The 14,215-nt window shown below is 50.3% G+C and overlaps 3 protein-coding genes across 3 annotated transcripts; 2 read left to right on the top strand and 1 right to left on the bottom strand.

Moving 5' to 3' along the window:
- Nucleotides 1-1,383: 1,383 nt before the first annotated feature.
- EsH8_VIII_000266 (glycoside hydrolase superfamily) lies at nt 1,384-3,810 on the top strand (the record flags this gene model as incomplete). The annotated part of the gene is made up of 1 exon (XM_083269308.1): nt 1,384-3,810. The coding sequence occupies one exon, from the start codon at nt 1,384-1,386 to the stop codon at nt 3,808-3,810; it is 2,427 nt and encodes an 808-aa protein (XP_083129076.1).
- Nucleotides 3,811-4,746: 936 nt separating this feature from the next.
- EsH8_VIII_000265 (uncharacterized protein) lies at nt 4,747-5,915 on the bottom strand (the record flags this gene model as incomplete). Its single annotated transcript, XM_083269307.1, has 3 exons — nt 4,747-4,856; nt 4,924-5,404; nt 5,463-5,915. The coding sequence occupies 3 exons, from the start codon at nt 5,913-5,915 to the stop codon at nt 4,747-4,749; spliced, it is 1,044 nt and encodes a 347-aa protein (XP_083129075.1).
- Nucleotides 5,916-7,059: 1,144 nt separating this feature from the next.
- On the top strand, nt 7,060-9,546 carry EsH8_VIII_000264 (uncharacterized protein; the record flags this gene model as incomplete). Its single annotated transcript, XM_083269306.1, has 6 exons — nt 7,060-7,091; nt 7,164-7,785; nt 7,885-7,957; nt 8,009-8,444; nt 8,512-8,683; nt 8,755-9,546. 6 exons carry the CDS (start codon nt 7,060-7,062, stop codon nt 9,544-9,546), a joined length of 2,127 nt encoding a protein of 708 aa, XP_083129074.1.
- Between the last annotated feature and the right edge of the window lie 4,669 nt (nt 9,547-14,215).

The raw sequence follows: 14,215 nt of genomic DNA, 5'->3' as shown, positions 1-14,215 counted from the left end.
ATTGTAGCATGGTCCCGGTCGAAGCCAGTAGTCTTCTTGTTCGTGCGTTGTGCTGGGCTACGCAAGGGGAGACTGTGAAAAATTCAGCCCCAACGTTGAAACCCTAGCAGAATTTGAAGCCGCGATGAGCCAACCCTTTCTGAAGGGGGATGCCATTACTCATGACTACGAAACGCGATAGTCCGAATATCACCATCGTATCTCTCCTGTCCCTTGCATGGGCGTGCGTGTGCTCCAACGTGCACCGCGGGGGCTGGCAAGATCCTGGCATCGGGCCAGAGGTCTCAAATGAGGGCCAAGGGCACTTTCTTCATTGCTTGTCCGCAGGAATCCACCGGTGTACTTGAGCTTGGTGAGCCTCATTGTGTTACCCGCATGCAGTACTGCTGCAGCTAAATAGCCGTGCCAATTATGTTGCTGGGATTCACGGGTCTAATCGTAACTGCCGAGATGGCTCGCGGAGAATGTGCTCTTGACGAATCTGTATATGTCTTTTCTTGTGAAAGCTGTTTGAATCTGAATTCCTAACTTTATCTTGATATGAAATATTTAGGCATGTCATCAATTTGAGATATAAACCAGTGCAGGGTAGCATCCGAGGTTTTGCTGCCTTGAAGGGTCTACATTTTACCTAGAACACACTCTTAAACGTATTAAATCCTGCTGGTGCCTGTGCGAAGCAGATACTCGTTGCTTGATATGCTACATTTATTTGCATATCCCCCTGTGTAGATCCGGGGGCGGGGAGATTTCATCATTGCTGTTCACCAACTCTCTTGGCGGATGCAATTGGTGAATAAGACCACAACTAACCCATGTGCTATAGACAGACACTCAGCCACCAGTATGTGATTATTCTAGAACTTGCCATCATGGGATTAGCCGACAGCAGAGAGTCTATTGTGAGGCTCTTTAATTTGGTAATCCAATGATACAGCCCCTCAAGTCTAAAATCTGTACAATATCCCCCAGGCTCTTGGCATAACCAGTTAATCTAGTCTACAGGCTTGCCGAAGCCTCAGTTTCCTTGGCTCGGAACCCGAAATGCCCGACACTCCGTCTGCAGCTATCTACAAGAATGACGATACTATTTACCTCAACGGCGATTTCGCGGTAATTTGTCTCCGCATCAATTTTCACTTCAAAGTTTTACATCTCATCATACTTAAAATCGAACATGTGAGTATAAAGCATGCCAAGCCAAAGGAGACTATTTTCGTCGCCGGCTGGCAGACACCACCCGCTATGGGGCGCTTGCTGACTAAGCAGACATCTGTCCTGTCTGTGCAGGTGCATCAGTACGCGTACTGAAACGGCGCGGCCAATCAAGCAGAAGGCCGGTTCACCTCGCAACTGACCGAACCATTTCACCGCTACTCACAAATGGCGGACAAATACGCCGCGCAAGACCTCTCGGATGCCGCCTTGGGTGGACCGATAGGTCTCAAGGACGGCTACTTTGTCGATGGTTACGGCCGCACGCTGTCGCTCCACGGGCTCAACATCTCCGGGGCCAGCAAGCTGCCCACGACCCCGAACGGCCTGTCTCACCTCACGGACGGCTTTTTCGAGCACCGAACGGTGACCTTCATCGGGAGGCCATTCCCGCTCGAGGACGCACCGCTGCACTTCCGCCGTCTGCAGGCATGGGGACTCCCGCTCGTCAGGCTGCTCGTCACATGGGAGTCGATTGGCCACTCGGGGCCGGATCCCCGGACGGACATTGACCTCGAGTACATTGACTATTTACGCAAGCTCATTGAGCTGATGCCCAAGTACGGCATCAAGTGCTTCGTGTGCGCCCACCAGGACGTGTGGAGTCGGTTTTCCGGCGGGAGCGGCGCCCCGGGATGGACCTTTGAAGTTGCGGGGCTCGACGTCGAGGCCTTCACGGAAACCGGCGCCGCCTACGTCCACGGCCAGGACGAGCTGCGGCGGGCGAGTGCGCCCGTAAACGAGAAGGAGCCGAGCGGCCCCTTTGTCTGGCCCTCGGGGTACCAGAAGCTGGCGGCGTCGACAATGGCAACGCTGTTCTGGGCGGGCGACGCGCTCGCACCCAAGCTGCAGTGCCAGCGACCGTCTGGCCGGGATGGCAAAGCTGCTGCGGAGAACGAAACCGTGTCGGTGCAGGAATTCCTTCAGTCCGCCTTCATTGAGGCGTTTGGACGGCTGGCAGATGAGGTCGGTGGGCTCGAGGCATGCATCGGCTTTGAGCCATTGAATGAGCCGCATCGCGGCCTCATCAACCTCCATGGGTTTGACGGGTGGAACTATGACACCGACCTTCATATCGGACACTACCCGTCTTTAACACAGGCGCTGGCGCTCGCCAGTGGCTACGCTCAGGAGGTGCACTACTACATCAAGTCTTGGCCGTTCCCGACTCGCATTTCTCATCGATCTGTGATCGATCCAAAGGGCCGCTCCGCTTGGCTGGCGCCTGCTACCGCAAAGTCAGAAGGGTCACTGGCTCCAAATCATGGTCTGGGCGAGTGCGTGTGGCGGGCTCATGGGGTTTGGGAATGGGACGAGTCCAAAAAGCAGCCAAGGGTGCTGCAGAAGGACTACTTCGAGGTGGACCACCGACCTGACCGCGAGGGCACGCCGCTCGAGTGGTACCGGGACTTCTACGGCCCTTTTCTCAAGCGCTTCTCAGACCGGGTCTCGCGCAAGTCCCCTCGCCAGTTCTGCTTTTTCGAACCCATACCCAACGAGTTCATGCCGCCCTGGGTCGGAGAGGGAGGCACCGTGGACGAAGCGGCGCGTAAGCAAACCTATGCGACGAAAACCGTCATCGACACCCCGAGGCCGAACAACCTCGTCTTCGCGCCTCATTTCTACGACCTCAACGTCTTGTTCAGCAAGCACCATTCGTGGATGAGTGTCAACGTGCAGGGCCTCTCCAGAGGCATGTTCATCCTCAAGGCGCTTTACTTCGGCGCACGCGCGTTGCGGAAGAACTACCGCACGCAGCTTGCCAACATCCTGAAGCACGGGCGGGCGTCGCTGGGCGGTCATGTGCCTGCCCTCATCGGCGAGGTCGGCGTCCCTTATGACATTAATGGCAGGGAGGCCTTCGCCACGGGGCAATACGACAAGCAGAGGGAGCTGATGCACGCTCTAATCTCCGCCATGGAGGACAACAACGTCGCCTTCACGCTGTGGAACTATAACCCCGACAACCGTGTCGAGTATGGCGACGGCTGGAACACGGAAGACTTCTCCGTCATCAACGGCGACACCGAAGCCAAGCCTGGCCATATCCTGCCTGATTACGCCAACGAGGCGCACGAAGATGACGAGCTATACCGTGGTGGGCGTGTGCTCGACGTCATCATCCGTCCTTACGCCGTCAAGATCGCAGGTCGCGCTCTGCGATCGGACTGGGACCCTCGCACCCTCCAATACGTGTTCGAGTGGACGTCGGAAACCAGCGCCAAGAGCAACAGCGACAAGAAACAGTCCGAAAGGTCGCGAACGACGGAGGTGTTTATACCCAAGTACCACTACGCCGAGGGCAGCATCGACGTCAAGGTCAGCGACGGGGAGTGGTCGTACGACCCCGACCTGCAGACCCTTTACGTCCACCACGACACGAGCGCCTCGAAGCACCGCTTGACCATCGAGATCCCCCACCTGCCACGGCACCTCATGGAACGAGTAGAACGGCGACGCCGGGCGTTCCCGCCGAGCTTCCCGCTGAGTCTCGTTTCGCCCAGCACCGAGCTGGCCATGGCCGAGCTGCTCGTGCCGGTGCTGCTGCCCGGCCTTGTTCTCATCTTACTTGCTCTCGCGCAGATGATCTTGTAAGCGGCCGACGGAGGATGTCATCACCTCAGTGCACGGTGTTGAGGGTATAGAGCAAGGGTGTTGTAGTACGGTGTGTATATAGAGCAGGCATAGTAAATAGAGATTGAATCATGTGCAAGACCCCATTTTGCAAACTGTCTGACTCGACCTATTGGTCAATTAAGAATCTTGTCTGTTGCCTATCCATCTTTCTCCCGCCTTTTAGCGGTCTGGGGGAAACCGCTGCGGGGAATCCAGAATGGAACGAAAATGACCCGGAATCCCCCCCCCCCCCCCCCCCCCCCCCGGAGGCAAACATAGTACGGTGCAGCAAGAAAGAACGGAAGAACCACCGGAATATAACGTGAGCAAGGGACAATATGACAAGTGTCAGCGAAGGGATATAACCACTATAGTCATCATGAAACATTGGGAGGCACCTCTCTTTTGCGCAAATGACTCAATGGTGTATTTCCGACATCAAGTAAGCAACTGCAGAGTATTTCGATCTGATCTGACAAAGATGGTTCCTGCTAGCCAAAATTGATGTTGACCTTGCGACTGTGCCGGTACACCGAAGGAACTCATAGGATACGGTAATTAATCGTGTGCTTAACAAGGAGATAGGTGGCGGCAAGTCAGACGAAGGATAAGAGTTGCGGAATCGGGAAATTGACTCCTACAGGGAGTCATGGAAATTATTCTAACTATTCCGGACCTCCGTTCTTATACCCGAGTGTTAGTCTTGGGCCGGAGCTTGTGTTGATGGCCCTTGGCGTAGGATCGTCTTGCGCTATCCATCTCCCTGATTCATTTGTTACAAGGTCCGCCTTGTGCCACGCTTTTGCATTGTATTCAAAAATCCGCTCGATCTGCTCTTCTGGCAGTGGAGGTTCTGGTCTGGGATGCTTTGTCAACCAACCAGACTTGTGTCATATCGACGGCATATCCCCAGTCCTATTCCAGACTTGTTATCCGCAAATGTTTTTCCCTCTCGGCGAATAGGGTGTTGTTGTGCCATATGGCCCACCTCAGAGTCACCGGCCTCTTTGGACGATCTTTGACGACTGTCAAACATGGCATGGGATTAGTCAAAAGCCGATTTAGGGTCATCGAAGCAGAGGGTGGAAATACCTTGTTGCGCGTACCGTTTAACCATGTCTTGCTCATCTTTGAAGTTGACTTGGCAGCGTTTAAAATGTTTCACAGCCCTCGTCTGTTTCAGCGGGTGTCTCGAAAACGTCGAACTTCCGCAGTTTTCAGGACACCGCAGGACGAAAAGAGCGAGCTGATGGTCGATTTCGTACGGGAACACCCAGAGGTTCTGCTTCCTGACCTTATCCTTTTTGATCGGGATCGACTTCGTCAGCTTTAGGTCGATAGACCAGTGTGCTTCGGTCAATGGTGACACTTCATAACCGCGGATGGTGGGTATGGAATCGGTTGATGTGATGGAGACGAGAGCGGGATTAGCGGGAATGCTAGTGCTCGATGGCGTAGGTTGCAGGTTGTTGTGAAGTGCTCGATTGCGCCGTTTAGAGTATGTTTTCGTGCATCGAAGTGGCCGGTTGCCGACCTCTTGGTTGCCGCTGTATGTTGGAGGACTCAATGTTTCCTGGGAGAACCAGGTAAGCGGTGTCGATAATGAAATGTGCGAATCTGATTGTACTTACTTGTTCAGACACCACCCTGTCTGATTCATTCTGTGGATGTTGGTTCTCGGGTTGACTGCTTTCGACAGGCATGCTGAGCTGTCCATCGAACGTCGAATCATCTTTAGCCTCGCTGGATGCTTTTGCTTTCGGTCTGTATGATATGATCTTGTCCCGACACACGAAAATGGATTGATCGGTTGGTGGGATCATGTACTCCTCACGGCTTCCGAGAACCTGTTGAGCAGACGGTCTGGAATAGGCGTCTACAAGGATATCCAACTGCTGTTGTCTCAACTTTCGACTCCGATCTCTGTACTGATCGATGTGATAAGAGAGTTGCGTCTCGAGATCTGAGGATGCTGCGTCCCAGGCTTCCATGTTCGCGGTGAGCATCATCCTGAGCTGTTCCAGAACCGGATCAACAAGACGGAGAGCAGGCAGAAGCGGCTCGGGAGATTGTTCCTCGGCCATCCTTCCACGTACGATGGTACGAAACCGAAATAACGCGGGGACACAGTGACGTGCTGTGTTGTGGCTAAGCTTTTACCGACCAGCCAGGTGGTGGCAGGGAACGGGAACTGGAAAAAAGTATGAAATAAACACGTCTGGTAGAACAGGCTGTGACAGTCAGCACTCCTTCGGCAGGGGAATGAGAGACCAACAAGTGAATAGGATCTTACAAGAGCAACGTGTGGATTTGATAGTCCCTCTTGATCGGCCGTTGGCGATGATGTTTGTGGAATACCCAGTGGGTTCTTCTATTGCCGGCAGGGTTGGGTGGGCCGGCCTTCGGTGCCGCAGTGGTTTCCTCAGCCTTCTTGAACGAAAGGTTGAGATTATGGTGCAATATTTCCAGGGCTGCCCTGGCCGGGGATGTGATAGAAACGAAGCGTCGCCCGACATGTAATGCAGGCCAGGCCGTAAAGAGACTTATAGGGGAGATTGCATTTTGATTCTTTCCCTTGGCCTTCAAACTCCGTATTCCGTTTGGATGGCAGACCTGCATGATACCACACGCCCCCTCCCTTTCAAGCAGAATTGCTTTCCTCCAACAAGGCCGCACTTGGTAGGGTACAAACGCAAACCCATGCCCTGATCGATATATTGGATTCGGAAAGATTGCCCTGGGAACCCACACTGTGTTGGTAGTCCTTTAGTGTACTTTTGACCTTGCAGGGGTTGCAGAACCCTGCAAAAGTGGCTGACGCGCATCTGCAGCCAGAAACATAACGGACGGATGCCTGCCACAGCCAATCTGAATGCCACACCGACAAGGACGTGGAACCACTCCGGAACTTCTACAACAACTCCTATTGCACAAACGTCGTGATCCCAACCACTTCTGCCAACATGCGCCTGCGCTCGGTCGACCGAAATATTGATGCCTCCCCGGAAACAAACGCATTGGCCAAGGTGAGAGCTGGTCGGCTCCCAGTGGCGCCCAGAACACGTTGGATTTCAGGTTTCCAAACCCGCACACCACCTTAACCAGTTGCTTGGCATATCTCTCCTGCACATACATACAAAAACCGCTCTGGCATGATCCCCGAAACATCAATCTCAATCTTTCTATTCTTCGCCGTGTTTCTAAATTTACGTGCAGGATATTCTGATCATGTCCAGGAAATTTGTAGAAGTCAGAGATGTGTAGGTTTTTTACATCTTTTGTCTATTCTAAGCTTGAATCGCCAGCCAAACTAACCATCCTTGTTCTGCTAGGACTTTAGGTATCGATATCGGAAGCACCAGCACAAGGGCTTATCTCCGATGCCCAGCAACAAACGATGGATGGCACGTCGAAAACACAGCCGATGAGCTCTTCGTTATGAATGGAGACTTTTCATCGGTTGGGTACCCATTCAAATCTCGCGGACCTGTATACATCGGAGAACAAGCAGACCCTACCTCCCAAGAGGTGTCTCTCAAGTATGCATTTTACCCACTTGCCGGCGCCTCAGACGAACTGCTCGAGCAATACCTCCTGGTCCGTCCATTGATGGAAAGAAAAAGCGATGCCAACTTTCTCAAACGACTGCGTGAGGGTCTGGAAGGATTGCTGTCAACTATAGAACGAAATGTGAAGAACATTCAGGTGAGAAGGCGGGTTCAGGTCACCAGGATTGGCTTGTCCATCCCATCTCAGTGGACATTGGAATTTGAGGATGTCTATCGAGACATTGTCTCCAGAGTGTTTAAACATCCGCCGGACAGCATTTTCTTCCACACCGAGACTGAGGCTCTCGCCCACTTCCTTCTTGAGGAAGGGTTGGACTACCTGCAACCTGAGAAACAAGATGAATACAGCGTCTTCCTATTCCTTGATCTCGGCGGACATAACATGGTGAGCAAGCTACATAGATCCATTCATCACAACCCCTTCAGTGTCAAAGCATTTAATCACAACATTTTGCCTGAAATATTGCTGATTTGAATCAATTAGAATGGATGCACTTTCAATCTCGTGTACGGCAGCGACAACAGTGCAAGTTTTTACAGAATAGGGGAGCCATTCGGTATGCACCTCTCTGTCTCTGACGAATGCCAAGTTCTGACACACCGTATAGGCGTAGGTGGCGGTAGCGAGCACTGGACTTTCAACATTGGAGAAAAGTGTTTGGAATACGTCATTGAAACCGAAGGCAACCATGTCACATTGACGCCAGAAGAAAAGCATGAAATGCTGGAGAGCTTCAACAGACAGAAAAACAACCTGGGACCACTGCGGGGTTCCAAACCCTTCCGATTCGCAGGATTGGGGGGCTGGAATGTCAAATTGCCGCCAGACGAGGTTGCTGGCTGCTTCGAGGTGGCTCTTCGTCGGGTATTTGAATCCGCAGAGCTCCATATCCAGGCCGCTTCCAAGTTCAAGGCGACTCCGCAGGTAGTGGTCTCCGGTGGGACAGCAAAGCATGCTGCAGTGAAGGCGCGGTTGGAGAGGATTTGTGAGAAGGCCGGAGTTCCGGCACCGCACTTCGTCACAGGATCGTCAATGATGTACAGGTGAGTCCTACGTCTTTTTCAGTGACATTTTCTATTTGTTCCATGCACTAACGGTGGATCTAATTAGTTCAGGGAGGATTGCCAAAGGCGTTGCATTGGCCGCAAGCAATTGTTTAACCGTAGAACAATTCATGGCCCGTGGCGCAGCATTCGGTCAACAAATGAAACAAAGCGCAAATCGTGGCAACACCAATCCCGATGACCAGTGGGACAACTTTGCTCCTTTTCTTCTCAGCCAGGTGCGCAGACATTCTATTGAGACACCCAAGTTCTACGTCAATTAATCCAGTAAGACTAACAATGTCTATAGAGCCGCCAGGAAACGATTAAATTCAATGCCCAGGGCAACGACGAGTTCAAAATCATCTGCGACCCATTTTTCGAAACGCAACCCGGAAGAACTAACCTTCATTACGATCGATGCTACGATATTCTATACCTTGGGAAAGCTAAGGGAGGTGTTCGGACGCTCACACTGTCTTTGGTTGACCACAACGGGTTGGCGTGCCTCGTCATCAAGACTACTAGAGTGTGGTTCGCAGGCGCCAAGAGAGGGAGAAAGAAACGCTGCATAAAACAGCACTCGCAGGAAGAGAACGAGCAAAGAGAGTCACCACCTTTGCCTCTTTACTTCGATGGGGGCACCAATTGTGCACATCTTGATCTGAAAGGTTTCGACATTACGACCCTCGGCTTCGGATCAACATCCACCAATACTGAAACCGACATTGATTTGGCACAATCGGCCTCCGATGAAATGGGCAAGGCGTCCACCCCATCAGTCAATGTTCCGACTCCGAAGATCACCACTCATGCTGCCGTTGATCAATCAAACTTGCCAACCAGCTCTTCTCGTTTCGTTCCTATTGAAGACATCCAATTACCACCTACACCCAGTCATATTAAGATGAAGATCTCGAAAGAATCGGAAGGGGTGTTCTCAGAAATGCACTGTCGTCGATCTAAACCGAAATGGAGAAGAGGGGAAGCTCCTGAGTTCGACCCATACGTTGGCCAAATACACTTGCCAATGCAGCAGAGCAAACTGTTGACAGCCAACTTCGCAGCTCGGAATGCCAATAAGCGGAAGGACCCATTATGAGCAAGGTTTTTCAAGGAAACATGCACCAAGAATAGAAGTACGTTAGACATAAGGAAAAAGAGGCTGGGAGGACGATTTGGCAAGCAGTATTCGCGTAGGCATGTAACGCAAGGTTGCCTTCAGATGTTCCTTTTTCCTCTTCAAAATCCAGACGCTTCTGCATGAGTTCAAACCTCGTGCCATGCATATTTCAATTGGCGAAAACACGCCCGACCTTTGACCATCATTACACTCTCAAAGTGCCTAAACAACCCAATACAGCGAGTTGCAGGTGCCGGAAGGGCTCCCCGGTCAAGAAGTCACTGCCGTCTCCCCCGGCCTGTTGGTTTTATCGCAGCAGTTAAGTACACAGTACCCGGGACTCAGAGTACAGTGCTAGCAAGAAAATGTAATGTATTTTTGTGACTTCTGCGCCGCATTGGCAACTAGGACCCCCTGCAGCAAGGGGCGGCCAAATGATGTGGCCCAACCAACAATGACCGACCAACAGACGACGAACAGACGACCTAGAAAGCCAAGAAACAGCTGAATGGGCCCCCGCCAAACAAACAGCCGCACACCCTGTGGGCTCCGCACGACATCAGCTCCTGAGATAATGTCATGACTCATACGATGACTTGTTTCATCATGATAGCTCGCAGTGCTAGCCGTGTCCTTGTAGGTTCACAATGACATGTGTCCGGATACGCGGCAGTTCCCGTGAACTGTAACTTTCAGAACTCAAACTGAACGAAGAACGAGGCTTCGTACACTCGATATTGCGGCGTGAAAAAAACTAACAAGGGTGGACTGGGGTCGAGGTTCCTTTCACAAATTAAAGCCCCTTACCCCCTGAAAATGAGTGCGAGTCTTTCAGTCTCGTTTGCTGAATCTAGTCCTTTTATTGGCCACGATTCGACCCGCCTCCGCCTGCGTCAACATCCTTGCCCGGGTATGCCTTCCGGCAGGCCCAGCCTCGAGCATCGCCAGCGTATCGTTGGACGACCACACATGGCCTCATCATACAAAACAATACAGACCTAGTAGCTGCTGCCTAAACGGCCAGTTTGTTGGCACCCTTATCAAATTGCATTTGTAGCATGGACTGGGATCAAGCCTGTGAATAGCATACCTGGACATACACCCCTTAACATTAGGTAGATGTACGTATGTATGGGTACTGTGAAACGGGAGTCTTTGTGGGTGGCATGCCGCATAACTCTGCATGTACCCTCCACCAACAGATGAGACAGGGGAACACACTTCCGTGTCTAACTAACATTATCAAATATTTTTAATTATGGTGGGTCTGGTATCGGGCTTGTTTGCAATGTAAATTTAGCCATTCTTGGCTGACGGTAGACGATTATCCATAAAGCCTGATTAAAAAAATTGAGTACCGCACCATGGTGTTCATCGATTCGAATTGCTTTCAAACTGTCCAAAGAACCGATAAAACAAGTGAGAAGTTAAATCAATCCTTGGTACCCTTGCCGGGACAATGATACTTGGAGAGGTGGTGCTGGTGAACGTATGGACGGCCAGTACTATTGCGTAAGGCCTAGTGGATCTTTGGTACCTTTAGCACAGTAGTCGATTGTAGCTACTTAGCAATCTACTTCAATGAGTTATATTAGTAGCTATAGGCTGGAAAATGGCCTCTTTTAGAAGCCCTTCCCTAACGGACGGCTGCGCAAACATACAAAAAGATCCGTTAGTGAGACTGACACCTCCGTGCTGCTGCCAACACTGCCTGTAATGAACCACACAAGCTGAGCTCTGCGTCTTAACTCAGTTGGCTAGCCGTGCTGTAACACACTAGGGTATTTATAAAGAGCCCTAAGCTGCGCCTAATTCTTTTCTAATGAAATACCAATGCTTTGATTTTAGGTTTTCGTAGTTTAATAAAGAAATCAAGGATCATTACTATTCCAGATTTTCTAAATATTACTATTTTCTATTTAAATTTAACACTTAAACCCCTAAAAATGCTACTTGAAGAGAAAGCATATACTACTCAGCATGTTAACAGCAATGAAATATATAGAGATCATTTAATCTTACAATTGCAAAGGATGCCATAGGTGATCTATTATTTTAGACAAATTCTGCTCCTATAATTTGAAAAGTAGCAGACACTGATTCAAGACTAAACTATTACCGATAAGTGAAGAGTAAGGAAAAAGATAATGTACCAATAGGAAACCCCGTACAAGGATTCGGTTTTGGGTCAGGGTCACACTCCCAGACGCTATCGCCGTGTAAGAACTGCGCTACCCAATGATAGATAGCATAGGGTCAATGTGTTTCATGATGCAATTGGAATGAAGGCGTTCTAACAGATCCAACCTTGGTGCAAGCAGCTGAGCTGATTGACGTTGTGATAGCACTAGTTGTTGTGAATCGTTGCTCGGGTTGTCAGTAGCATTCATGTGACATCGCACGGAGATAAAAGCGTGAAAACAGAACGAAACGTAATCAAGTCAAGGACGGAAGGTTTAACCTAGAGCTAAACAATCATATAATTTCACATCACTTTAATCAATTTTCCCGTTTTCTCGAGCATGCCCTGCTGCCAGTATCGACCGTGGCATGAAGGTCCGATGTGGGTGACGTTCACATTCAAAGATAGTCAGATGAACATAAGTTGAAATGCTAAGTAGATGTATTGGAGCTCGTGCATCTCCCGGTCAGAATGGAAGAGGAAGGGCAACGAAGCACAACCGGTTATTTTACAGGTCAAAACACACCAATGCTGTGCCGCCCTGGGTAGGAAAGGAGGCTGGCAGGGGAAGAAGAGCGACATTACATGATTGTCGAATTAAAACTGTTTACGCGAAATGAGCTCATGCGTCCCAGGCAATGGCGCCCCCAGGTGGTTTATCGGCGTTCCTTCATTGGGTAGTTGACCTAGTTGCGGCGCAGCGGTTGATGGCTCACACCACAAAACTGGGGGCATGTTAATAATCTCATAGATGTAAGGCGAACAGGTACCTCGCAAAGACTTGATGTATATTGCTGCACAGTCTTAATGTTCCAGAATGATTCAGAACCACTAGTACCAGTTACTAGTGCTTTGGCCTGGGAAAAAGACCTCCTCAGAGAGGAAGAGGAAAGGACAATGGATTCTGTATGGTCAATCTCTTGACCCATTGGTTATCTGATGTTCGGGGAGTCGATTCTGCCAAATCAAAAATATCCTAATCTTTCGAAGAGACCTGCATGGTGACAAGGTTAGTGGTAACATTCTTGCTTTCACCCTTCGGTGTCGGCCCCAACGTTGCTCCCACACCGATCGATTCCCCACGTAGTAAAGGAAGGTTGACGCATCAGCCCTGTTTTTCTGGGGGGTTGCCTTGTTTTAATGTAAAAAGCGAAACACAACAGAAGCCCAAAGTCACGCATTAAGTCTCGTGAGGGCGCTGCGGCGGTGAGATCACTTCAGGGGAGATGACAAAAATATCGTGGAGGAAACCAAGATTACGCCCTGGTGGAATAGGGGGGGAAAGTACCGCACAGGGCCAAGAATTTCGGTTAGTTCCTGCTCGCCGCACAATCACGCAGAATTGCTTGTGGGAAAAGAGTCTTGTCTCTGATTTGGCTTAGGATGGCCAGCTGTACGAAGCAGATGGATCGTCCGCATCGGAACCCAGCTGCGCTGCCTTCTTTCTCAAAACCCAAGTTATAAATAATGGAAGCTTAATCAATGCTTTACTACGCGCGATTTTGATGTATTGATTGTTCTGTTTTGTCCGATGCGTATCTCCCATGACTAAAAGCTGTGTATTGAATCCGCAGCAAGCGGGTGTGTGACATCTGATAAACGTGTCCTTCAATTCCCTTCATTTGCATACTTCCTTTGCTCTTGCCTGTACATTGCATCTCTCAGGTTTGTGATGGAAATACATCGGCCGATTAACATGCTCTGAAACCCTTAAGCTTTGATGGTGTCTACCCAGCATGCTACCCAAGCCCATTGCAAGATTCTTTTGAGATGCCTACTGAACAGTTCAAGTACCCATCCACCCCAGTTCATCCACTGAAAACACCCAATCCGTAGTCCCTATTCCCGTTTCTCAAATTCCAATCCTGTGACCAAGCATGATCCTCGCCCAAATGCGTAACAGTGGGTTCTCTCAACGGAATGAAATCCTACAGTTTAATAGAGAAAGTTATGAGACTATGTTTTCGCAGACAGGACTTCGTGTTCTCTTACCCGTCGAAAGATTTTGGGGGTGCTTCAGTGAGATTTTACCACCTACAGCATCATCTACAGTGGCGATGCAATAATTGACGAAACGTCCCATGCATGTAGCTCTTCCCTACCCACAGCAGATGCCGCATTCCCTACAGTGTCGTTTTTCGTTGAATTTGTCGTTTTTTCTCTGCTTAATAAGTTGCCCGCAAGTCATCTGAATGTAGACAGCACGCTGATGCACGCTATCGATGTGCCTCTTGAGGCTGCCTTTGCACAGTACTGTTGTGTTGCAACCAGGCTCTGTGCAAGTAAAGCTGCCAATCGAGGAATAATTAGCGGCCATCTTCGATTTGCGACGGCAGCGAATTTTGTTTAAAGAAGAATACCGCTCAGTATCAAAAGGGGCGTCGAGTAATGCTGAATAACAATAGACATTGGTCTCGATGATTTCTCCGGGAGAGAATCTGTCCCAGGAGCCATAGCTATTTGTAT

Source organism: Colletotrichum jinshuiense, chromosome 8, assembly GCF_051148585.1.
Source record: "Colletotrichum jinshuiense chromosome 8, complete sequence".
Classification (NCBI taxonomy): Eukaryota; Fungi; Ascomycota; class Sordariomycetes; order Glomerellales; family Glomerellaceae; genus Colletotrichum; species Colletotrichum jinshuiense.
This window is presented reverse-complemented; position numbering and strand designations above follow the sequence as displayed.